The sequence below is a fragment of the Bos indicus genome, chromosome 1 (assembly GCF_029378745.1).
Source record: "Bos indicus isolate NIAB-ARS_2022 breed Sahiwal x Tharparkar chromosome 1, NIAB-ARS_B.indTharparkar_mat_pri_1.0, whole genome shotgun sequence".
In the NCBI taxonomy this organism is placed as follows: Eukaryota; Metazoa; Chordata; class Mammalia; order Artiodactyla; family Bovidae; genus Bos; species Bos indicus.
The window spans coordinates 122,394,675-122,419,828 of NC_091760.1; the positions used below are offsets into that span (position 1 = coordinate 122,394,675).

Below are 25,154 nucleotides of genomic sequence, written 5' to 3' on the forward strand. Positions count from 1 at the left end.
AAAAAGAACAAATAAATGGAAATGTATTCTGTCCTTTTTGGCTGGAATAACACATATTGCTTAAATGTCCACACTACATAAAGCAATCTATAGAGTCAATTCAATCCCTGTCAAAACATCAATGGAATTTTTCGCTAAAAGAGGAAAAACAATCCCCAATTTTTTTTGGAACCACAAACCCTCAAAAGCCAAAGCAATCTTGAGAAAGAACAAAGCTGTATTAGGAAGAACATGCTTCCTAATTTAAAACTGTATTACAAAGGTGTAGTGATCAAAACAGTACCATACTGGCATAAAACAAACACACAGACCAGTGGAAAATAATAGCCCAAAAATAAACCCACACATACACAGTCAATTAGATTGTGTCAAAGGAGCCAATAATACACAATGAGGAAAAAACAGTGTGAAAAATTTTCATTTCCATCTGCAAAACAATAAATCTAGACCACAGTGTTAAAACTACAACAAAAAAGAACTCAAAATGGAATCAAGATTTGAATGTAAGACCTGAAATTACAAAACTCCTAGAGAAAACTTGAGAAGGTAAGTTCCTTGACATTGTTCCAGGTAATAATTTTTTTTTTTTTTATAAATCACAAATCACAGGCAATTAAAACAAGTAGGGTTACATTAAACTAAATAGCTCTATACAGCAAAGGAAATCATCAATGAAATGAAAGAGCAACTTGTGAATGGGAGAAAATAATGTGTCAATCATATATTTGATAAAGGATTAATATCTAAAATATGTAAAGAATTTATAAAACTCAGTAGAAAAAATGATTTAAAAAATGGACAGAGGATCTCAATAGATGTTTTCAAAAAGAGGTACATGAAAAGTCCTCAACATCACTAATGATCAGAAAAATACAAATCAAAGCTACAGTGAAATCACCTCATGCTTTAAAATGACTATTAAGAGAAAACAAGCAGTTAGTAGGCTATGGAGAAAAGAGAATCCTTATGCCCTGTTGGTGGGAATGTACACTGGTGCAGCATCATGGAAAAATAGTATGGAAATTCCTCAAAAAAATTAAGAAAAGAAACAAATATAATATTATATGTCAATTACACCACAATTAAAAAATTAAACTGCTATATGATCCTGCAATTCCATATCTGGGTATTTATCAGTAAGAAACCAAAATTACTATCTCAAAAAAAAGTATATGCACTTACATGTTCATTGCAGCATATTTATAGTAGTCAAGACAGTAAAACAACTTGGATCAATTGACAGATGAATGAATAAAGAAAACATGGAAAATAAACACTGGAGTTTTATTTAGCCATAAAAAAGAAATCCTATTATTTGCAACAACATGGGTGCATCTTGAGGACATTATGCTAAGTGAAATAAGTTAGACATAGAAGGCAAATAGTGTATGATCTCACTTATATGTGGAATCTGAAAGAAACTAAACTTAGATAATAGACTGGTGGTTGCTATAGGTTTAGGGGTAGCACGATGGAGAAATGGGTAAAGGTGGTGAAAAGGTATAAACTCAGTTATAAGACAAAGAAATCCTAGGAATGTAATATACAGCATGTGCTTTATGCATAGTCACTCAGTTGTGTCTGATTCTCTGCAGCCCAGTGAACTGTAGCCCATCAGGCTTCGGTATCCATGGAATTTTCCAGGCAAGAATACCAGAGTGGGTTGCCATTTTCTTCCCCAGGGGATCTTTCTGAGCCAGTGATTCAATCCATGTCTCTTGCATCTTCATTGGCAGGTGGATTCGTTACCACTGTGCCACCTGAAAGCCCATAATTAACAGTACTATTGCTTCTCAGGTAGCACTAGTGGTAAAGAACCTGCCTGCCAATGCAGTAGATATAAAAGATGCAGGTTCAATCCCTGGGTTGGGAAGATCCCCTGGGAGAGGAAATGGCAACCTATTTCAGTATGCTTGCCTAGAGAATCCCATGGACAGAGGAACCTTGTGGGCTACAGTCCACATGGTTGCAAAGAGTTGGAGATGACTGAAGCGACTTAACACACACACGTATAGTATATTTGAAAGTTGCTAAGATAATAGATCTTAAAATTTCCTGCACAAGAAAAAAATTTTGAATGTATGTGTAGTATTACTGTGGTATTCACTTCTCATATATACAGATAGCAAATCATGATGTTGTACACCTAAAATGAATACAATGTTCTATGTCAATTATATCTCAATAAAAACAAAATATATTCTTAAAATTATTTATAATACACATTATTAGATATGTATAAAATTGAATTTGTTTAGTTTTTTAATAGTTTTATTTATTTATTGTTTCTGGCTGTGCTGAGTGTTCATTGCTGCAAGGGCTTTTCTCCAGTTGTGGCAAGTGAGGGCTACTCTCTAGTTGCAGCGTGCAGGCTTCTCATTGTGCCGCCTTCTCTTATTGCGGAGCTTGGACTCTAGGGCACACAGGCTTCAGTAGTTGAGGCATGTGGGCTCAGTGTTTGCAGCTCCCAGGCTCTGGAGCACAGTCTCAACAGCTGTGGCACACTGGGTTAGTTGCTTCGTGGCATGTGGGATCTTCCTGAACCTGTCTCCTGCACTGGCAGGCAGGTTCTTTACCACTGAACCATCAGGGAAGCCCATGGTTAGTTTTTTGAAACTCAGTTTTCTCTGGAAAGGAGCTCTTTGATGTTTACAGTTTTCACTCTAATTTTTTTTAATTTATTTTTAATTGAAGGATAATTGCTTTACAACGTTGTGTTGGTTTTTGCCATATAACAATGTGAATCAGCCATCAGATAAGATCAGTCACTCAGTCATGTCCAACTCTTTGCGACCCCGTGATCGCAGCACGCCAGGCCTCCCTGTCCATCACCAACTCCTGGAGTTCACTCAGACTCACATCCATTGAGTCAGTGATGCCATCCAGCCATCTCATCCTCTGTCGTCCCCTTCTCCTCTTGCCCCCAGTCCCTCCCAGCATCAGAGTCTTTTCCAATGAATCAACTCTTCGCATGAGGTGGCCAAAGTACTGGAGTTTCAGCTTTAGCATCATTCCTTCCAAAGAAATCCCAGGGCTGATCTCCTTCAGAATGGACTGGTTGGATCTCCTTGCAGTCCAAGGGACTCTCAAGAGTCTTCTCCAACACCACAGTTCAAAAGCATCAGTTCTTCGGTGCTCAGCTTTCTTCACAGTCCAACTCTCACATCCATACATGACCACAGGAAAAACCATAGCCTTAACTAGACGAACCTTTGTTGGCAAAGTAATGTCTCTGCTTTTGAATATGCTATCTAGGTTGGTCATAACTTTCCTTCCAAGGAGTAAACATCTTTTAATTTCATGGCTGAAGTCACCATAAGTATACATATATCCCCTCCCTCTTAAGCCTCTCTTCCACCCCACCCTGTCTGAATTATTTAAACATTTTATTCTAAGGTATATTTCATTGAGATTATAAAACCCAAAAGACAAGATATGATACATTTTTCAGCATTTTTAAATTAAAATCTTTATGTAGATTTTCAAAAACATTTTTGGCATGAAATATAAAGTAACAAGTTTACTAGTTGTTAATTTTCAGTTTTTAAAATAGATGTTCTTAATTTTTTTTCTCAAATAGTAAGTCTATATCATATATTCACATTATGAATAGTTTAAGGGATGAAGATTACTGTTTATTTTTAGCATTTGAAACTATGAAACACTTAGCTGTTTCCAATTCAAAATTTAATATACCATAAAGATATAACTATAGAATTTTTATATTTACTTTAATTTTTCAGTAATTAGGAGGAAACAGAGATTGTATAAACACATTAATCGCATTTTAGAGATGAACAAACTAAAGACTTTCAAGATTAAGGTACTTAATGAAACAGCTAGATAGTAGAGTCTATCTCAGAACTTCACTGCTGACCAGTGATTAAGACTTCAAGCTTCCAGTGCACAGGTGTGGGTTTGATCCCTGGTCAGGGAACCAAGATCCCATATGCTGCAAAACCAAACTAAAAAAAAAAAAAAAAAAAAAAGATTCTATTTCATGAATCAGATCAGCTTTTTCTCATTAGATATTTGACTGGGAGATGGTGAGGTCAAGGATAGTTTTTTAAAGCAAAATCCAGGGCCTGACTAAAAGACATTTAAAGGAGGTCAAGATGAGAGAACTTGTGAATGACATTTGACTAAATCCGTGATTTTTGTCTCCATGCATCTCTTTTAATTGCTCTTTATTTTGGTGGCTTCTGACATCCTATGATCCATGTTAATGAGGGCTGTGGGCAAGTGGGACTATTCATTGCTTCTTCCTGGCTTTAAGCAAGGAGAGGTTTCCAAAGTGTGGTTCGTATAGGAAGTCCTCTGGTAAGATACCACATGGGTGTTAGCATTTAGCATGTTTCTGTTTCCCCCCATAAAGACATTAGCCCCCACTAAGGTACACAGTGTACTTAGGATGCCAGTGGTCTAGATGTCCTGTGACTTACAGCTCTGGTCGCCAAGCACCTTTTCCCCTTTTCTGATCCCACCTCTCCCTTCTGAACAACTACTGAGGATCTAGACAGGGTACCATGAACCCAGGGTGCAGTTCTACCTCCCCTTTCATTTTTACTCTCTCCTTTTTCACATGTGCTCATTGAGAGAAAGCCCTCTCACACATTCCTCACACAGCGCAGAAAGAGAAGAGATGACTGGTTTATAAAATGAAATCTTAAGCCCGTTTACTTAATATAATATTGTAAGGCACATAAATGTAACAACCATCCTATATTCCCCTCTGTAGTTGAATACATGAACAAGTAGACATTTTCTGCATACACTTAGCACGACTGTGACCATCGGCAGCACTGTACCATCCCTCACAGCAAAGTCTCCCTTTCTGACGTGGTCTATGGAATTAGGAAGATATGAGCTGTTTTCTCTTCCATGTCTCACATAAATACTCTTAATTTCTCAGTACCTTACTCCAGTTTCCTCCTTTTTTTCTTTGCCTTTTTTTCTCTGTCTAGATCATCTCTAAACACTTTTCCTTTTTCTATTTATCCAAGAAATATAATGTCTAAAAATATGTAAGTCTAAAATATTTAGATTCAAAATATTTTTTAAATGGTGATTATGGCTTCCTCTTCTATGATTTTAGTCATAATAAGTTATGAAACCAATAACAGATATGAAATCAAGAACAGCCATGGACAGAGAATATACTTTGCAACAGAGGATACAGCTTTGTGTACTCGACTTTGCTATGGATCTTATAGACCCTTTACCATGAGGATTCATGATCTTAAGGGCCAAGAAGTCATAACTCTGAAGAGACCACTACGGTGTTCCAGCTGTTGTTTCCCCTGCTGCTTGCAGGAGGTCAGTAAGCAATTACCTGAGTACTTTGTAAAGCAGGTCAGCAAGAATTTTCACCCTGTCATTGAACTACATAATCATATGAGATTTAAAGGAAAAGGAGTATACCAGCTGCTGGTTTATACTTGAGAGTAACTTGTAGGAAGGAGGCAGGTGGAAAAGAGTAAGCAGTTAGGTGCACATTCCTGAGCAGTATGCCCTCTGGGGTGGGATCGGAGATCTCAGAGACCAGACTTCTTGATCTTCAGGAGAGCTGAAAATGTAGGGCACCTGGGTCAAGTCCCTCACCTGAAATCACCACAAGGGCCTGCCCAAACCTAGAGGAGGGTTCCATAGAGGATATCTTTGAATGCCAGCCCAGAGGCAAGTGGACAGAAAAGTGAGGAAAAGAACAGAGGTGTTCATCTCATAATTTTAGCCAACTTATAGGGAGCTAACCCAAGGAAGGCTCCCTCTAAGAAATCTCAAATCCTGTGGTTTTCAGTTCTCTATTTGAAAAAAAGAAATTATATCTGAGTGTTGTGAGCACCTTCAGGCCTGTAAAGGCCAGGTTTCTCTTTCATAGAACTTGACAGCCCTCTGACAGAGAACATGAATCTCAGGGCGGGGCGGGGGGCACCAGGGCACAGAGTGTTTATGGGAAGTTGACCTTTGCCTGTATTTCCACTGGCCTGAGACCAGCACTGCCTGGGTCACTCAGGCATCCATACGGGTAGCTGTGAGAACAGGGCAGACAGAGCTACAAGCACATAGACATTTGATGTCTAATACTGCACTTCTTTTGAAAGGATAACTGAACTTATTTATACTGAATTTTGTTTCCCATGTCACTTACTTTAGATATAACAATACTCATAAAAATAGCTAAGGCGAAATTGAGAGTTTGATGGAATATTTTCTACAATTTGTAGGGCACATTAGCATACATTATACTTTTGGTCTTAAAAATAGGTCTAAGAAGTCCTTATTTACAGATGAACATGCTGGGGTATTCAAGGTCAAGGTCACCCACCTAGGGTTCAGAGCCAAGATCCCAGGCCCCGTTTTTCTTTGTGTCCTACCACTATTGCCACTCATATTGGAACATTGTCCCAGGGATCAGAGCTCCATTTGTATGCTAAACTACTGTTTATAAAGGAGTTTAAGAGTTTTAATAATTTAGATATTTTTCAAAAGTATGAAAAAAAGAACATTTTGAAATACAGGAGGCCATACTTCAAAGTGGAGACTGTGTGTGCAGTTTGTGTCTCATCCCTTCCACTTTGCAGCTGGGGAAACTTAAACTAATTAATTTACCTCTCTGTCCCTCAGTTACTTCCTCTATAAATAGGAATAATAGGACAAACCTGCTAAGAATGAAGTGTGAATTAAGTGGTGCATAGGGCAGCATTTTGCACTCAGAAAATGAGCAAAGGATTTAAATAGACATTAAAGAAATGTCTTTTTCAAAGAAAACATACAAATTGCCAAAAGATATATGAAAAGCTGCTCAAAATCACTATTGGTCAGAAAAATGCAAATCAAACCCACAATGATATATTACATCACACCTGTTATAATGTCTGTTATCACAAAGACATGTTGGCAAGGATGTATCAATAGAAAAAAGGGAAATTTTGTACATTGGTGGGAATGTAAATAGCCATTATGGAGATGAGTATCAAGTCTCCTCAGATTATTAAAAATAGAACTACCACAGGAGCCAGCAATCCAACATTTGAGTATATATCCTTAGGAAATAATATCAGGTTCTCAAAGAGATTTCTGTCCTTATGTGTTTATTGAACCCTTATTTAGTAGCCATGGTATGGAAACATCCTTAGTGTCTACTGACTGGTGAATGGATAAAGAAAATGTGAGATGTATATATATATATATATATATATATATATATATATATATATATATACACACACACACATGTGCATACATATATATACAAATATAAAATATTATTCAGCCAAAAAAAGAGAAGAAAATCTTGCCATTTGTGATAATATACATGCACCTGAAAGTATTGTGCTAATTGATAAGTCAGATTAAAAAGACAAATGCTGTATGGTTTTACGTATATGTCTAATCTGGGGGAAAAAAAAGGTCTAACTCATAGATACAAAGAGCATAATGGTAATTGCCAGGGACTGGTGGGTGGGAGAATCAGAGTATGTTAAGTCAAACACTACAAACTTGCAGTGATAAAATGAATAAGTTCTGAGGATCTAATATGCAGCCTGAGGACTACAGTTAATAATACTCTGTACTTGAAATTTGAGGAAATAGATCTCATGTGTTCTTACAAAAAAAAAAAAAATTTACCCATGTGAGGTGATGATTGTTTCATTTAACTTAATTGTAATCTTTCTACAATGTGTTTGTATAACAGACCATTGCATCATACACTTTAAACATATTACTAATTTTGTGTGTCAACTGTACCTCAGTGAAGGTGGGAGAAAATAATATTATTAATTGAAAAAAACTACTCAATAAATGAAAGTGATTATCAGACATTGTTACAATGATGATGATAATTACATATTACCTTACTCTCTTGTTTTTCTAGATAGAAATCTATGCTCCTCCTGGTATACCAATAGGTTATGTTACACAGACCTGGCACCCATGTCTGCCAAAGTTTACAATTCAAAATGAAAATAAAAAGGACATTCTAAGAATTATAGGCCCATATTTTGTGTGCAACTTTTGTGGAAATATTGAATATAAGGTAAGAGATGTGATATATTTATAGGATTTGCTTTTCTAATATAAGGATAATATGATTTTGTAAGATGTTACAAATATATTAAATATTTGTATACTGACATCTCAAGAGGATGATAATGTGCTCATGTATTTAACTTTGGTCAGAAAGGTAGTTATTGCTCTAATTAGATGTCAGTGTTGATTATGTTAAATGGCAAAAAGAGCGGCAGAGCCTTACAGTCAAATAAACATAAGCAAAATATCTAACATTTAAACATGGTGGGTTTTGTATGGAAGCACTGAATATTATCATTCAAAACAGAACATTGTGTGTTTTCAGTCATGTCCGACTCTTTGAGGCCCCATGGACTGTGGCCTGCCAGGCTCCTCCATCCATGGGATCTTTCAGGCAACGATACTGGAGTGGGTTTGCCATTTTTTCCACCAAGGGATCTTCCTGACCCTGCATTGGCGGGGGATTCAATTCTTTACCACTGAGCCATCAGGGAAGCCCCAAAAAAGAACATTAGCCTTGTTATTAAATCTGATTGACAAAGCATTTAATCTTTCCTTTAGTATGAAACAGACTTCCAGTGTTCTAGACCCTTTTCAGGAGCTCTGACTCTTTAAGTTCCTTTGAAAAGCTCATGTATGCAAAGAAAATTTTAACAAAAATTCAGTAAGACATACTATACAGTTATGCTTTCTATGGTCCTGTAAACCACAATATATTTGTATATTTATTACTACATGAATAAATTCTATCATGGCAGTTTTTCAGCAGGTAGTCTAGCCTTATAGCTTTTATATTATTCAGATACAAATGCATAATATAAAGGTTCAGTGTTTTAAAACTTAATCTTAATGATTCTCTTAGAAAACCATAAAATCTGTTCAGCATCCAAATTTCCACACAAGGGACAAAAATCTAAATCTGGAACTAATACAACATTGTAAAGCAATTATCCTGCAATTAAAAATAAATTAAAAAATAAGAAAAAATTTACTTTGGAGCTCTTTGTTCTATACATCATTCCTCTTTTATTGTTAAGCACCATTCTGTTGTCCAGTCTTACCCCAGGTTTTGAGCTGGAGCATCCCATCAGGTTATTATTGGTTACCTACCTTCACTCAAAACTGCCAGTCCTCTTTTCTGGGCTTTTGGCATTTTACATTTTCCTACTGACAGTGGATGATAATGAGGCCTTCTATCATATTTAAACACTCACCCTATGTCAAGCCTCTGTACTTGTCTTAAATTAGCATTCAGATGGGCATTCCATTTACTACCCCCCTCCCCCAATGGCTTCTAGAAATTTATCAAAGAAATATTTCATATTTATATCATTTTCACTTAACATTTATTTTGATCAGTTTAACTCATTTATTAAGTCTGTCTTAATGTTAAGTTTTCAGCAAAACTACTTTTATATAAGTCCTCTAAAGCAAAGAAATAATTTTTCATGTATCTATCAGTTCAGTTCAGTTCGGTCGCTCAGTCGTGTCTGAATCTTTGCAACCCCATGAATCGCAGAATGCCAGGCCTCCATGTTCATCACCAACTTCCGGAGTTCACCCATACTCATGTCCATCGAGTTGGTGATCCCATCCAGCCATCTTGTCCTCTGTTGTCCCCTTCTCCTCCTGCCTCCAATCCCTCCCAGCATCACAGTCTTTTCCAATGAGTCAACTCTTCTCATGAGGTGGCCAAAGTACTGGAGTTTCAGCTTTAGCATCATTCCTTCCAAAGAACACCCAGGGCTGATCTCCTTTAGAATGGACTGGTTGGATCTCCTTGCAGTCCAAGGGACTCTCAAGAGTCTTCTCCAACACCATAGTTCAAAAGCATCAATTCTTCAGCAGTCAGCTTTCTTCACAGTCCAACTCTCACATCCATACATGACCACTGGAAAAACCATAGCCTTGACTAGACGGACCTTTGTTGGCAAAGTAATGTCTCTGCTTTTTCTGCTTTACTGACTATGCCAAAGCCTTTTACTGTGTGGATCACAATAAACTGTGGAAAATTATGAAAGAGATGGGAATACCAGACCACCTGACCTGCCTCTTGAGAAATTTGTATGCAGGTCAGGAAGCAACAGTTAGAACTGGACATGGAACAACAGACTGGTTCCAAATAGGAAAAGGAGTATGTCAAGGCTGTATATTGTCACCCTGCTTATTTAACTTATATGCAGAGTACATCATGAGAAATGCTGGGCTGGAAGAAGCACAAGCTGGAATCAAGATTGCCAGGGGAAATATCAATAACCTAGATATGTAGATGACACCACCCTTATGGCAGAAAGTTAAGAGGAACTAAAGAGCCTCTTGATGAAAGTGAAAGAGGAGAGTGAAAAAGTTGGCTAAAAGCTCATTGTTCAGAAAACGAAGATCATGGCATCTAGTCCCATCACTTCATGGGAAATAGATGGGGAAACAGTGGAAACAGTGTCCGACTGTTTTGGGGGGCTCCAAAATCACTACAGATGGTGATTGCAGCCATAAAATTAAAAGACACTTACTCCTTGGAAGGAAAGTTATGACCAACCTAGATAGCATATTAAAAACAGAGACATGTATCTATCAGTCAGTTCAGTTCAGTTTAGTCACTCAGTCGTGTCCAACTCTTTGCAACCCATGAATCGCAGCACACCAGGCCTCCCTATCCATCACCAACTCCTGGAGTTCACTCAAACTCACATCCATCGAGTCAGTGATGCCATCCAGTCTTCTCATCCTCTGTCATCCACTTTTCCTCCTGCCCCCAATCCCTCCCAGCATCAGAGTCTTTTCCAATGAGTCAGCTCTTCGCATGAGGTGGCCAAAGTACTGGAGTTTCAGCTTTAACATCATTCCTTCCAAAGAAATCCCAGGGCTGATCTCCTTTAGAATGGACTGGTTGGATCTCCTTGTGGTCCAAGGGACTCTCAAGAGTCTTCTCCAACACCACAGTTCAAAAGCATCAATTCTTCGGTGCTCAGCTTTCTTCACAGTCCAACTTTCACATCCATACATGACCACTGGAAAAACCATAGCCTTGACTAGATGAACTTTTGTTGGCAAAGTAATGTCTCTGCTTTTCAATATGCTATCTAGGTTGGTCATAACTTTGCTTCCAAGGAGTAAGTGTCTTTTAATTTCATGGCTGCAGTCACCATCTGCAGTGATTTTGGAGCCCAGAAAAATAAAGTCTGACACTGTTTCCACTGTTTCCCCATCTATTTCCCATGAAGTGATGGGACCAGATGCCATGATCTTCATTTTCTGAATGTTGAGCTTTAAGCCAACTTTTTCTCTCTCCTCTTTCACTTTTATCAAGAGGCTTTTTAGTTTCTCTTCACTGTCTGCCATAAGGGTGGTGTCATCTGCATATCTGAGGTTATTGATATTTCTCCCGGCAATCTTGATTCCAGCTTGTGTTTCTTCCAGCCCAGCATTTCTCATGATGTACTTTGCATATAAGTTAAATAAGCAGGGTGACAGTATACAGCCTTGACGTACTCCTTTTCCTATTTGGAACCAGTCTGTTGTTCCATGTCCAGTTCTAACTGTTGCCTCCTGACCTGCATATAGGTTTCTCAAGAGGCAGGTCAGGTGGTCTGGTATTCCCATCTTTTTCAAAATTTTCCACAGTTTATTGTGATCCACACAGTCAAAGGCTTTGGCATAGTCAATAAAGCAGAAATAGATGTTTTTCTGGAACTCTCTTGCTTTTTTGGTGATCCAGCAGATGTTGGCAATTTAATCTCTAGTTCCTCTGCCTTTTGTAAAACCAGCTTGAATATCTGGAAGTTCAAAGTTCACGTATTGCTGAACCCTGGCTTGGAGAAATTTGAGCATGTTTCTATAGACAGATGCAAATATCTGTATGCATCTAATGGATCATAATATGTACAGTTCCATTTGGCATGTGATTTTAAGAGTATATCTGTTTCATTTTTATCCAACTTTGAAAGCAGATTAAGGTTTTCTAGAACTTTTAAGACTGTCTCCTTTTTCAATTTAGATTAAATCTCTTGATGGAAAAAATGTGGTTGGCAAGATTTCCACGCAGTTTACTAAGATTATGAGAGAAATATTTACACACTAAAGTAGCTTTGGCATCCAGTTTCCTGCGGACATTGATGTGAAAATGAAAGCTGTGATACTTGGCATGTGTTTTCTCCTTGTAAGTCTGTTCTCACTAATTTTGGCTGTAGATGGTTTCTCTAGTATCAGGCTTAAATTATTCAGTAAATTGTGCATTTTAGAATGAGCTTCTTAAATTTATAACTTTTTTACCCCCAGAAGTATTTATTTAATTCTCGCTCTTAAATTCCATTTTCACCTGATACTGTGGATTTCTAGGTGACTAGTTCTCTCTGGAACTTCTACTTAGTTTCACATGTCAACAGAAAGACCTTATATGTTAAGGAGAGGCACTAGTCTTTGGAGCTTGTATTAAAAATTCAAAATTAGTTATGTGGGCATACTTTAAATATGAGCTTACATAGGATAAAACTCAGAGAAACAGATAGGTTTCCTTTTGATTCACTGTTAAGTCATGTAATATAAGGTGTAATCTGCAATGAGTATACATCCAATCAAGCCATCAGATCAAATTGCAAATTGAGAGGAAATACATGGGATAAAGCAATGAACCAGACCTTATCTTCACATTAAATCATATAGGGAGAGTTCAGAAACCCCAAATACCATATCATACCCCAGTTCAATTAAGTCAGAAGCTTAGCATCAGAGGCTTCTCAGATAAATTCATATCTGGTCAAATTCAGATAAAACTCCTCAGATAAATTCATATCTGGTCAAAGATGCCTCAGACAGAGCAATGATTTTTCTGTAATCCCTTCCTGTACAGTAGAAATGCCTGGGTAGCTTTCACACTCCCTATGTCAAGACTGCCCACATCTAGTAAACCAAAATCTGTGGAGGTGGAAACAAGTCTTTAAGCTGATTAGGCTCCCAGGTCATTCCAGTTTCCAAACAAGATTTGAAATCATTAGATAACTATCTTAAACAGTCATTGGAAATCCAATCAGGAAAAAACCAAAAAGGTAAGAGGATATATAGCAAACAGGACCCTTTCCTTCAACAAATAATTGTCAAGGAACATAAAAAGAAAAATAAAATGAAAAAAGTAGAGAGACATCAACCTTACCCAGTTTGTGGAGCATGTCTAGATATTGATTTGAACAAATCAATGTAAAAACACATTAACAGGGCATCCAGGGAATTTGAGTACCGACTGGCTATTTGATGATGATATAAAACTAAAGTTTTTTAAGCTCTGATGATGATAATAATACCTATGTATTATTGTTGTTCAGTCGCTAAGTCGTGTCCAACTGTTTGCAACCGCCATGGTCTGCAGCACACCAGGCTTCCCTATCCTTCACTATCTCCTGGAGTTTGCTCAAGTTCATGTCCATTAAGTCAGTGATGCTATCTAGCCATCTCATCCTCTGTTGCCCACTTCTCCTTTTGTCTTCAAACTTTCCCAACATCAGGGTCTTTTCCAATGTGTTGGCTCTTTGCATAGGTGGCCAAAGTACTGAAGCTTCAGCTTCAGAATCAGTCCTTCCAATAAATATTCAGGGTTGATTTCCAATAGGATTGACTGGTTTGATCTCTTTGCTGTCCAAGGGACTCCAAGAGTGTTCTCCAGCACCACAGGTCAAAAACATCAATCTTTGGCACTCAGCTTCCTTATGGTCCAACTGTCACATCCATACATGACTACTGGATAAACCATAGCTTTGGCAATATGGCCCTTTGTCAGCAAATGGATGTCTCTGATTTTTAATATGCTGTCTACATTTGTCACAGCTTTCCCTCTACGCAGCAGCATCTTTTAATTTCATGGCTGCAGTAACTGTCTGTAGTGATTTTGGAGCCCAAGAAAATAAAATCTGTCACTGCTTCCACTTTTTCCCTATCTATTCACCATGAAGTGATGGGGCTGGATGCCATGATCTTAGTTTTTGAATGTTAAGTTTTAAGCCAACTTTTTCACCCTCCTCTTTCACTCTCATTAAGAGGCTCTTTAGCTCCTCTTCGCTTTCTGCTACTAGAATGGTATCATCTGCATATCTGAGGTTTCTGATATTCTTTGCATAAATCTTGATTCCACTTTGTGATTCATCCAGCCTAGCATTTCCCATGATGTACTCTGCATAGAAGTTAAATAAGTATGGTGACAATACTTATTGTCATACTCCTACAGCATTGTAATACTCCTTTCTCAATTTTGAACCAGTTCATTGTCCCATGTCTGGTTCTGACTGTTGCTTCTTGACTCATATACAGTTTTCTCAGGAGACAGGTAAGGTGGTTTGGTACTCCCATCTCATTAAGAATCTTACACAGTTTTTTTGATCCAAGTAATCAAAGGCTTTAGCATAGTCAATAAAGCAAGAGTAGATGTTTTTGTGGAACTCCCTTGCTTTCTCTAAGATCCAGTGAATGCTGGCAATTTGATCTCTGGTTCTCCTCTTTGAAACCCAGCTTGTGCATCTGGAAGTTCTCGGTTCACGTACTGCTGAAGCCCAGCTTGAAAGATTTTGAACATAACCTTGCTAGCATGTGAAATGAACACAATTGTGCAGTAGTTTGAACATTTTGGGGCATTGCCTTTCCTTGGGATTGTAATGAAAACTGACCTTTTCCAGTCCAGTGGCCACTGCTGAGTTTTCCACATTTGCTAACATATTGAGTACAGTACTTTAATAGTATCATTATTTATGACTTTAAATCACTCAGCTGGAATTCTATCACCTCCACTAGCTTTTCTTGCAGTAATCCTTTCTAAGGCCCACTAGACTTCACATTCTAGGATGTCTGACTCTAGATGAGTGATCACACCATCATGGTTATCCATGTCATTAAGACCTTTCTTCTATGGTTCTTCTGTATATTCTTTCCCCCTTATCTTAATCTCTTCTGCCTCTGTTAGGTCTTACTGTTTTGGTCCTTTATCATGGCTATCCTTGCATGAAATGTTCTCTTGACATCTCCGATAAGAGATCTCTAGTCTTTCCATTCTGTTGTTTTCCTCTATTTCTTTGCACTGTTCATTGAAAAAGACCTACTTATCTCTCCTTACTGTTCTTGGAACTCTGCACTCAGTTGGGTATATCTTTCCCCTTTTCCCTTGCCTTTCACTTCTCTTCTTTCTTCTCTTTGTAAAGCCTCCTTAGATAACCACTTTGCCTTCTTGGATTTCTTTTTCTTTGGAATGGTTTTGATTACCACTTCCTTTACAATGTTACAAATCTTCCTCCATAATTCTTCAGGCACTCTATCAGACCTAATCCCTTGAATATATTTGTCATTTCCACTGTATAATCATAAGAGCCTTGATTCAGATCACACCCAAATGGCCAAGTGGTTTTCCCTACTTTCTTCAATATAAGCCTGAATTTTGCAAGAAGGAGCTTATGATCTAAGCCAAAGTCAGCTCCAGGTCTTGTTTTTACTGACTGTGTTGAGTTGCTCCATATTTGGCTGCAAATAACATAGTCTTATTTTGGTATTGACCATCTGGTGATGTCCATGTGTATAGTCTTCTCTTTGGTTTTTGGAAAAGGGTGCTTACTATGACCAGGATTTTCTCTTAAGAAAACACTGTTAGCCTTTCCCCTGCTTCATTTTGTACTCCAAGGCCAAACTTGCCTGTCATTCGGGGTATTTCTTGACTTCCTACTTTTGCATTCTAATCCCCTATGATGAAAAGGACATTTTTTTTTTTTTTTATGGTAGTTCTAGAAGATGCTGTAGATATTGACAGAACTTGTCAGCTTCAGCTCCTTCAGCATCAGTGGTTGGGTATAGACTTGGATTACTGTGCTGTTGAATGATTTACCTTGAAAACGAACTGAGATCATTCTGTTATTTTTGAAGCTACACCCAAGTACTGCATTTTGAACTCTGCTCTTGACCCCAGAGATCAAATTGCCAACATCCGCTGGATCATGGAAAAAGCAAGAGAGTTCCAGAAAAAACATCTATTTCTGCTTATTGACTATGCCAAAGCCTTTGACTGTGTGGATCACAATAAACTGTGGAAAATTCTGAAAGAGATAGGAATACCAGACCACCTGACCTGCCTCTTAAGAAATCTGTATGCAGGTCAGGAAGCAACAGTTAGAACTGGACATGGAACAACAGACTGGTTCCAAATAGGAAAAGGAGTATGTCAAGGCTGTATATTGTCACCCTGCTTATTTAATTTATATGCAGCATACATCATGAGAAACGCTGGGCTGGAAGAAACACAAGCTGGAATCAAGATTGCCAGGAGAAATATCAATAACCTCAGATATGCAGATGACACCACCCTTATGGCAGAAAGTGAAGAGGAACTCAAGAGCCTCTTGATGAAAGTGAAAGTGGAGAGTGAAAAAGTTGGCTTAAAGCTCAACATTCAGAAAACAAAGATCATGGCATCTGGTCCCATCACTTCATGGGAAATAGATGGGGAAACAGTGGAAACAGTGTCAGACTTTATTTTTCTGGGCTCCAAAATCACTGCAGATGGTGACTGCAGCCATGAAATTAAAAGATGCTTACTCCTTGGAAGGAAAGTTATGACAAACCTAGATAGCCTATTCAAAAGCAGAGACATTACTTTGCCAGCAAAGGTCCGTCTAGTCAAGACTATGGTTTTTCCTGTGGTCATGTATGGATGTGAGAGTTGGACTGTGAAGAAGGCTGAGCACTGAAGAATTGATGCTTTTGAACTGTGGTGTTGGAGAAGACTCTTGAGAGTCCCTTGGGCTGCAAGGAAATCCAACCAGTCCATTCTGAAGGAGATCAGCCCTGGGATTTCTTTGGAAGGACTGATGCTAAAGCTGAAACTCCAGTACTTTGGCCACCTCATGCAAAGAGTTGACCTATTGGAAAAGACTCTGATGCTGGGAGGGATTGGGGGCAGGAGGAGAAGGGGATGACAGAGGATAAGATGGCTGGATGGCATCACTGACTCGATGGACATGAGTCTGAGTGAACTCTGGGAGTTGGTGCTGGACAGGGAGGCCTGGTGTGCTGCGATTCATGGGTTCGCAAAGAGTCAGACACGACTGAACGACTGAACTGAACTTGACCCCAAGGGGTATTCCATTTCTTCTAAGTGATTCTTGCCCACAATAGTAGATATAATGATCATCTGAATTAAATTCACCCATTCCTGTCCATTTTAGTCACTGACTCCTAAGATGTCAATGTTACTCTTGCTATCTCCTGTTTGACCATATCCAATTTACCTTGATTCACAGACCTAACATTCCAGGTTCCTATGCAATACTGTTCTTTACAGCATCAGTCTTAACTTTCACCACCAGACACATCGACAACTGAGTGTCAATTCTGCTTTGGTTGAGCCACTCCATTCTTCCTGGAGATATTAGTTATTGCCTTCAGCTTCCCCAGTACTATATTGGACACCTTCTGACCTGGAGGGCTCATTTTCATATCTTTTTGCCTTGTCGTTCTGTCCATAAGGTTCTCCCTTCAAGAATACTGGAGTGGGTTGCTATTTCCTTCTCCAGTGGATTATGTTTTGTCAGAACTTATCACTATGACCTGTCCATCTTGGGTGGCCCTGCATGACATGACTCAGCTTCACTGAGTACACAAACCCCTTTGCCATGACAAGGCTATGATCCATGAAGGAGAAATTACCAGAAGATGAATTCAATTCTTGCAGTAATCAAAAAATGCATAGAATTATGGGATTTCATTGCTATTAAAATTAAATGCTGCAGGTGGAGCTCATATAGCTATTGACTTACTATGGCTTTTTAATTTTCATAGGTTTTTTTCTTGTTTAACAGATATATAAATGTGTTTCATCAGATCCCTTAGCATCCCTCTGCATCAGAATTATCTCTGTTATGCTGTTGAAATTCATTTCTGTATTTTTGTTTTTATCTAGGATTTCATGTTTTATGAAAACAATGGCTGTATTCAACTTTTGGCAGGAGGAATATGATAGCAGAGTAATGAAAGTATCAAAAAATTTGATGTCTATATTAACTGGGACTGTATAAAAGAAAAACTCGGTTTTTTTTCTCTTGAAAGTCATTATGCCACATATGAAATACTCTTGGTATCTGTAGTCCCAGAATGTGATTTCAGTTTGAAACTATGGTCCATTTTCTGTTCACATGCTTATAAATATTTTATACATTTTCTTTGACTGTTCACTGTGTATTTGGGAGAAATGCATAGGACTATTTACCTTTAGACATGAAACTTCTTATGAAAAACTATTTTGAATTATATTGTTTTATTTTACATTTTTATAGCAAAAATGAATGAAAGACTTATTAAATGAATTATACTGTAAAATTATATTTTATTAAATCTAATTATTTCACACATAATAAGTGATGTTATTTTGCAAACACTGTATATTTGAGAACTAATATTAACATAATTTCAGTTTCCTTTACAATTATGTTCAAATAATAATATAAAAACCAAGGAAAGTAAATGTGTTTGTTTTATTTTCAGGGATCCACACTATATGAAATTTTTGATAAACTAATCTGCTAATGTAAATAAAATCTTCATATCAACAAGGCAATAAATTGCCATTTTTGACAGTTTTCAGCAAACAAAGAAAAACATGATTCTGTCCCAAAAAGGACACATTTTAAAAACTCAATCTAAAACTGGGATATTGTTATAATTTTTGAAGTAACCATTTACACATTAAATAGCTCCTATATCCTATTGTTTACAAAACACAGAAACCTTGATGTTATTCTATGTATTAAATATAACATACCTACTCCTTTGCAGGGCTTCCCTGGTGGCTCAGTGGTAAAGAACCTCCCGCCAATGCAGGAGAGGCAAGTTCAATCCCTGGATTGGGAAGGTCTTCTGGAGAAGAAAGTGGCAACCTACTCCAGTATTCTTGCCTGGGAAATCCCATGGACATAGACTGGCAGGCTACAGTCCATGGTTTAGTGAAAGAGTTGGACATGACTTAGTTACTAAACATCAGCAACTCTTTTGCAGGGTAAAAACTTCAATAGAAATCTAATATGAAGTGTACTAATAATCAAATAAGTGAAATTTTAGAATTGTTAACATGTTTTCTTATACATTTGATTTTCTAAGCAATCAGTGAACAAATAATTCAAGTGGTATTCTGAACCCTGTACCTCTCATTATCTTTCAAACTCCTTAAAAGGAGCAAAAGCATATGACACCATTAGTAAAACCAATACTAGTACTAGGAAATAGGATTTCTATCTATCAGAAAGTTAGAGGAATTTTTATACTCTGTCTTGTAGAGAAAATTAAATTGTGTGAAATGTCCAAACCACAATTTACTTCATGCAAAGGAAGTGTGTTTAATAAGTAAGAGCTTAGGAGGTTGGGTCCCAAGATGGCAGAGGAACAGGATGGGGAGACCACTTTGTCTCCCACAAATTCATTAAAAGATCATTTGAATGCTGAGCAACTTCCACAAAACAACTTCTGAACGCTGGTGCAGGACACCTGGCATCCAGAAAGGCAGCCCATTCTCTTTGAAAGGAGGTAGGACAAAATATAAAAGACAAAAAGATAGACAAAAGGGTTAGGGACAGAGACCTGTCTTGGCAAGGGAGACATGAAGGAGGAGAAGTTTCCACACAGTAAGAAACTCTCTCAGGGGCATGTCTTGGGGGTTTTGGAATCTCAGAGGGCAACATAACTGGGAAGAAGAAGAAGAAGAAAAAAAGAAACAGAGAATATGCACCTAACCGCAACTGCCAGCAGAGAAGTAGCCCAGATGCTCACGTCCGCCACCAGCAAGTGGGCTGGGCAGAGAGGTGTGGGCTGCATAATCAGTGCTTAGGCTAAGGACCAGAACTGAATGCCCTGAGGACAATCCGAAGGAGCTAACAAGAGATAGCAACCCAAACTGTGGGATTGCCAGAGAGGAAAAAAAAAGAACTTTCCCATGAAAGGCTCTAATGTCCAGCCTGGCCCACTCACAGAATAAAAGATGAAGTGAATACCAAAGGAGAGCTAGCCAGCTGCATACAGGCACCCCTTCCCACTGCCCCCAGAGGCAGAGAGGCAGGTGTGTGACAGCCAGAGCTGGAAGGCAAGGGGCTGCTGTAATCTCAGCCCCAGAGATCACTCCCTCCACCAAACTGTGAACAGGCTCCCAGTTGCTAACCATGTCTTCCTGGGATCCTGGATTGTTGACATCCACCAGGAGGGTCACAGCCTGAGATCAGCTCCCCAGAGAAGACACACAGCACACCTGAGATGGTGCTCTCGTGACGCACCAGTGAACCGAGTAGCCAGGACTGGGGAGGTGATTAAGACGCATGGCCCACCTGCAAGTGTGCTTGCCAAGCACCTGGTCACCTGAGCTGCTTGGACCTGGGAAGGACAAAAAATGCACACCCAACTGAATCTGTGCCCTTGTGGAGTGCCTGAGAACTTGAGCGGTTTAGACCTGGGAGGTGCATGAAATGCAGGGTCTGCTTTGGACAGTGCCTTTGCAGAGAAATCTGGAGCCTGAGCAGTGTAGACAACAGGAAACAAATGCTGCCTTGATCTATGGCAAAGCCAGTGTGGTCCATAGACTGCAATCACTCCCAACACATGCCAGAGATATTTGTTTGCAATATTCCTCCCTCCCCACAACACAACTGAACAAGTGAGCCTAAATAAGTGAACACCTTCGCTCCCTTGTGTCAGGGTGGAAGTTAGACACTGAAGAGACTTGCAAAGAGAGGAAGCCAAAATTAACAAACAAGAGGGAACCACTCAGGAAGTAACAGGTGCAACAGATTAAATCCCTGTAGTTAACATTGACTAGATATCGGAGTGGGGCTATAGACCTTGAGAACAAGTACAAGCTGAAACAAGGAACTATCTGAAATTGAACTGACTCCACACTGCCCACAACAGCTCCAGAGAAATTCCTAGATATATTTTTACTATTATCACTTTTTTTAAAAAAAGTTTAAGTTCTTTATTACTCCTTTAATTTTCGTTTTCATAACCTACTATTACCTTGCCAAAAAAGACCCTACTTTTAAAGCTAATTTTATATATATATATATATATATATATATATATATATAAATTTTTGTGATTGATTTTGTTTTGTATTTTTTATATTGTATCTTTGAGAGTCTAACCTCTATACTAGATTTTTAATTTTTGCTTTTTGGTATTTGTTATCAATTTTGTACATTTAAGAATCAAATCTTCAGTATCCATTTTCACTTAGGGATGTGATTACTGGTTTGGTTGTTCTCTCCCCTTTTGACTCCCCCTTTCTCTCCCAGGTCACCCCTATCTCCCTCCCCCCGCTTCTCTTCTCTATTTTATGAGCCTCTCTGGGTGTTCCAGACTGTGGAGAGTACTTAGGGAACTGATTACTGGGTACATTGCTCTTTCCTTTTTTGATTCCCCTTCTCCTCTTGCTCACCTCTATCTCCCTCCTCCCTCTTCTCTTCTCCATGTAACTCTGTGAACCTCTCTTGGTGTCCCTCGCTGTGGAGAACTGTTTCACCATTAACCTAGACATTTTATTATCTGTACTGAATGGATGGAGACATCCTGAGGCTATTGTAACAATAAGACTGAAAGCCAGAGGTGGGTGGCTTAACTCCAAAACCTGAGAACATCAGAGAACTCCTGATTTCAGGGAACATTAATAAAGAGCTCATCACCCAAAAGACTCCATACATACAGTGAAACAAAACTCACCCAAGAGCCAATAAGTTCCAGTGCAAGACACACCATGCTAATTTTCCAGTAAGCAGGAACACAGCCCTGAGCATTAAAAGACAGGCTACTCAAAGCCATGCCAACCCCATAGACACCCCAAAACTCACTACTGGACACATCATTGCACTCTAGAAGAAGACATCCAGCTCCACCCACTGGAACACTGACGTAGGCTCCCCTAACAAGGAAAAGTTGAAAAGCCACTAGTCCAACCCCACCCACAGGGAGCAAGCTCCACAATAAAGAGGAATCATTAACTTCCAGCCTACAGACAGGGCACCATAAACACACCAATCTAAACAAAAAGAAAAGGCAGGGAAATACTCAGCAGGTAAAGTTCAGTTCAGTCATTCAGTCATGTCTGACTCTTTGTGACTCCATGAACCGTAGCATGCCAGGCCTCCCTGTCCATCACCAACTGCCAGAGTCTACCCAAACCCATGTCCACTGAGTCAGTGATGCCATCCAACCATCTCATCATCTGTCATCCCCTTCTCCTCCTGCTCTCAATCCTTCCCAGCATCAGGGTCTTTTCAAGTGAGTCAGCTCTTCGCATCAGGTGGCCAAAATATTGGAGTTTCACCTTCAACATCATTCCTTCCAATGAACACCCAGGGCTGATCTGCTTTAGGATGGACTGGTTGGATCTCCTTGCAGTCCAAGGGACTCTCAAGAGTCTTCTCCAACACCACCGTACAAAAGCATCAATTCGTCGGCACTCAGCTTTCTTTATAGTCCAACTCTCACATCCATACATGACCATTGGAAAAACCATTGCCTTGACTAGACAGACCTTTGTTGGCAAAGTAATGTCTCTACTTTTTAATATGCTGTCTAGGTTGGTCATAACTCTCTTTCTAGGGAGTAAATATCTTTTAATTTCATGGCTGCAATCACCATCTGCAGTGATTTTGGAGCCCAGAAAAATAAAGTCAGCACTGTTTCCACTGTTTCCCCATCTATTTGCCATGAAGTGATGGGACCGTATGCCATGATCTTAGTTTTCTGAATGTTGAACTTTAAGCCAACGTTTTTACTCTCCTCTTTCACTTTCATCAAGAGGCTCTTTAGCTCTTCTTCATGTTTTGCTATAAGAAACAAAGAAAAGAAAGAAAGTGAAGTTGCTCAGTCGTGTCCGACTCTTTGCGACCCCATAGACTGTAGCCTACGAGGCTCCTCCGTTCATGGGATTTTCCAGGCAAGAGTACTGGAGTGGGTTGCCATTTCATTCTCCAGAGGATCTTCCTGACCCAGGGATTAAACCTGGGTCTCTGGCATTGTAGGCAGACGGTTTACCATCTGAGCTACCAGGGAAGCCTTGAATATTCTGCCATAAGGGTGGTGTCAACTGCATATCTGAGGTTACTGATATTTCTTCAGGCAATCTTGATTCCAGCTTGTGCTTCTTCCAGCCCAGCGTTTCTCATGATCCAGCAATCCCACTGCTGGGCATACACACTGAGGAAACCAGAATTTAAAGACACACGTGTGCTCCAATGTTCTTTGCAGCACTATTTACAATAGCTAGGACATGGAAGCAACCTAGATGTCAATCAGCAGATGAATGGATAAGAAAGTTTTAGTATATACACAATGGAACATTACTTAGCTATCAAAAAGAACACATTTGAGTCAATTCTACTGAGGTGGAATTGAAACTGGAGCCTATTATACAGAATGAAGTGAGTCAGAAAGAGAAACACCAATACACTATATTAATGTATATATATGGAATTTACAAAGATGGTAATGATGACCCTATATGTGAGACCTTTGTAATTAGCCTCCAATTAAAATTAAGTAATTAATTAAAAAAATAAATAAGAGCTTAGGGGAGAGACTTCCTTTCATCCACAGCAGAACTGAACACCACTAGGTTCTAATGTTGAGAACATTGAGATGGCAGAGAAGCTGCAGGAAAAGTCATGTCCAGACCACCTTTCATTAGCCTAAATAATTCACCAAATGCCAGATTCCTATGATGAAGTGTAACTGAGGCACTCACATTCAGTTTTTATTTAGTACAGACAGTGTACCAGGTACAATGAGGTACAGCTGGATCCTAGTGGTATTAGTTATGCTAGTTAGAGAAGGAGGGCTTTCTGAGCTGTCAGGTACCACAGTCAACCCCAAAAGAGGTCAGAGGTACAGATGTTATCTCTATATAGCTATATCTTGCTTTCATTTTCTCCCTCCCCTTCCTCCCATATTCTTCCTTCCTTTCCTTTACATAGGACCCAGGATCTCTGGTTATGTAAAGTAAAACTGCAGTTAATCTGAAAGATTCCTCTGTCTTCAACTGTGTAAGAGAGATTTAAGCAGAAATCCACACACCATCTACAGGACTCATATAAGTTCAAATACAAGACAAATACCTTCTAATTAAATATTTACAAAGAGAAAAACAGCCAAATATGAAAGATTAGACATTTAAATTAGGAAAATACCATGAATTACAATAAATATCTAATTTGTAATCTCTGATTTTTGAGGGAATGCTGCATATGTATTTATTTCTGGAACAGGCAATAGAAAAATGAGAACATTCTGATGTAGCAAAAGTATGATGGAAGAAAGATACCACAGTAAAAAGACGGATTTTAGAACTTCTCCAGCAAGTCTAACAAAGTGTAGACAGTAAAGGTGATTTTTTAGGAACAGATATATCAACTTTGGGCTCTCCGGGTAGCTCAGCTAACAAAGAATCTGCTTGCAATGCAGGAGACCCCAGTTCAGTTCCTGGATTGGGAAGATGCCCTGGAGAAAGGATAGGCTACTCACTCTATTCTTGGGCTTCCCTGGTGGCTCAGGCAATAAAGAATCCACTTGCAATGAGAGAGACTTGGGTTTAATCCCCGAGTTAGAAAGATCCCCTGGAGGACAGCATGGCATCCCACTCCAGTATTCTTGCCTGGAGAATCCCCATAGACAGAAGAGCCTGGAGGGCTACATACAGTCCATGGTGTCACGAAGAATTGGACATGACTGACCAACTAAGCACAGTACATATCAACTTACAACCAGAATTCCAGAAGGAAAAAATTAGATAGAACCAAAATAATAATTTTTTAAATTTATTTTTTATTGGATAATTGCTTTACAAAATTTTGTTGTTTTCTGTCAAACCTCAACATTAATCAGCCATAGGTATACATATATCCCTTCCCTGTTGAACCTCCCTGCCATCTGCCACCCCATTCCACCCCTCTAGATTGATACAGAGCCCCTAAGAATAATTTTTATAAGTAATAAATCTTATTTGCAACCAGGACTGACTGTACTCTTCCAGTCGAATGAATTTATCATATATCAGAAAAATTCATGGAAATACCTATTTATGATTATTTATTAACAAAACATGGCAACTCACTCCAGTACTCTTGCCTTGA

General features: G+C 38.8%; 1 protein-coding gene across 1 annotated transcript in view; it reads left to right on the plus strand.

Annotated features, from left to right (window-relative positions):
- The window catches only part of LOC109563137 (phospholipid scramblase 2-like), a 31,894-nt gene extending 13,508 nt beyond the window's left edge, over window positions 1-18,386 (plus strand). Inside the window, exons 3-5 of the mRNA XM_070793511.1 lie at window positions 5,096-5,316; window positions 7,877-8,038; window positions 17,951-18,386. Coding sequence (XP_070649612.1) covers window positions 5,224-5,316; window positions 7,877-8,038; window positions 17,951-18,007 — 312 coding nt within the window. The 5' untranslated portion in view covers window positions 5,096-5,223 and the 3' untranslated portion in view covers window positions 18,008-18,386. The remainder of the gene's footprint in view (window positions 1-5,095; window positions 5,317-7,876; window positions 8,039-17,950) is intronic.
- Window positions 18,387-25,154: the final 6,768 nt, after the last annotated feature.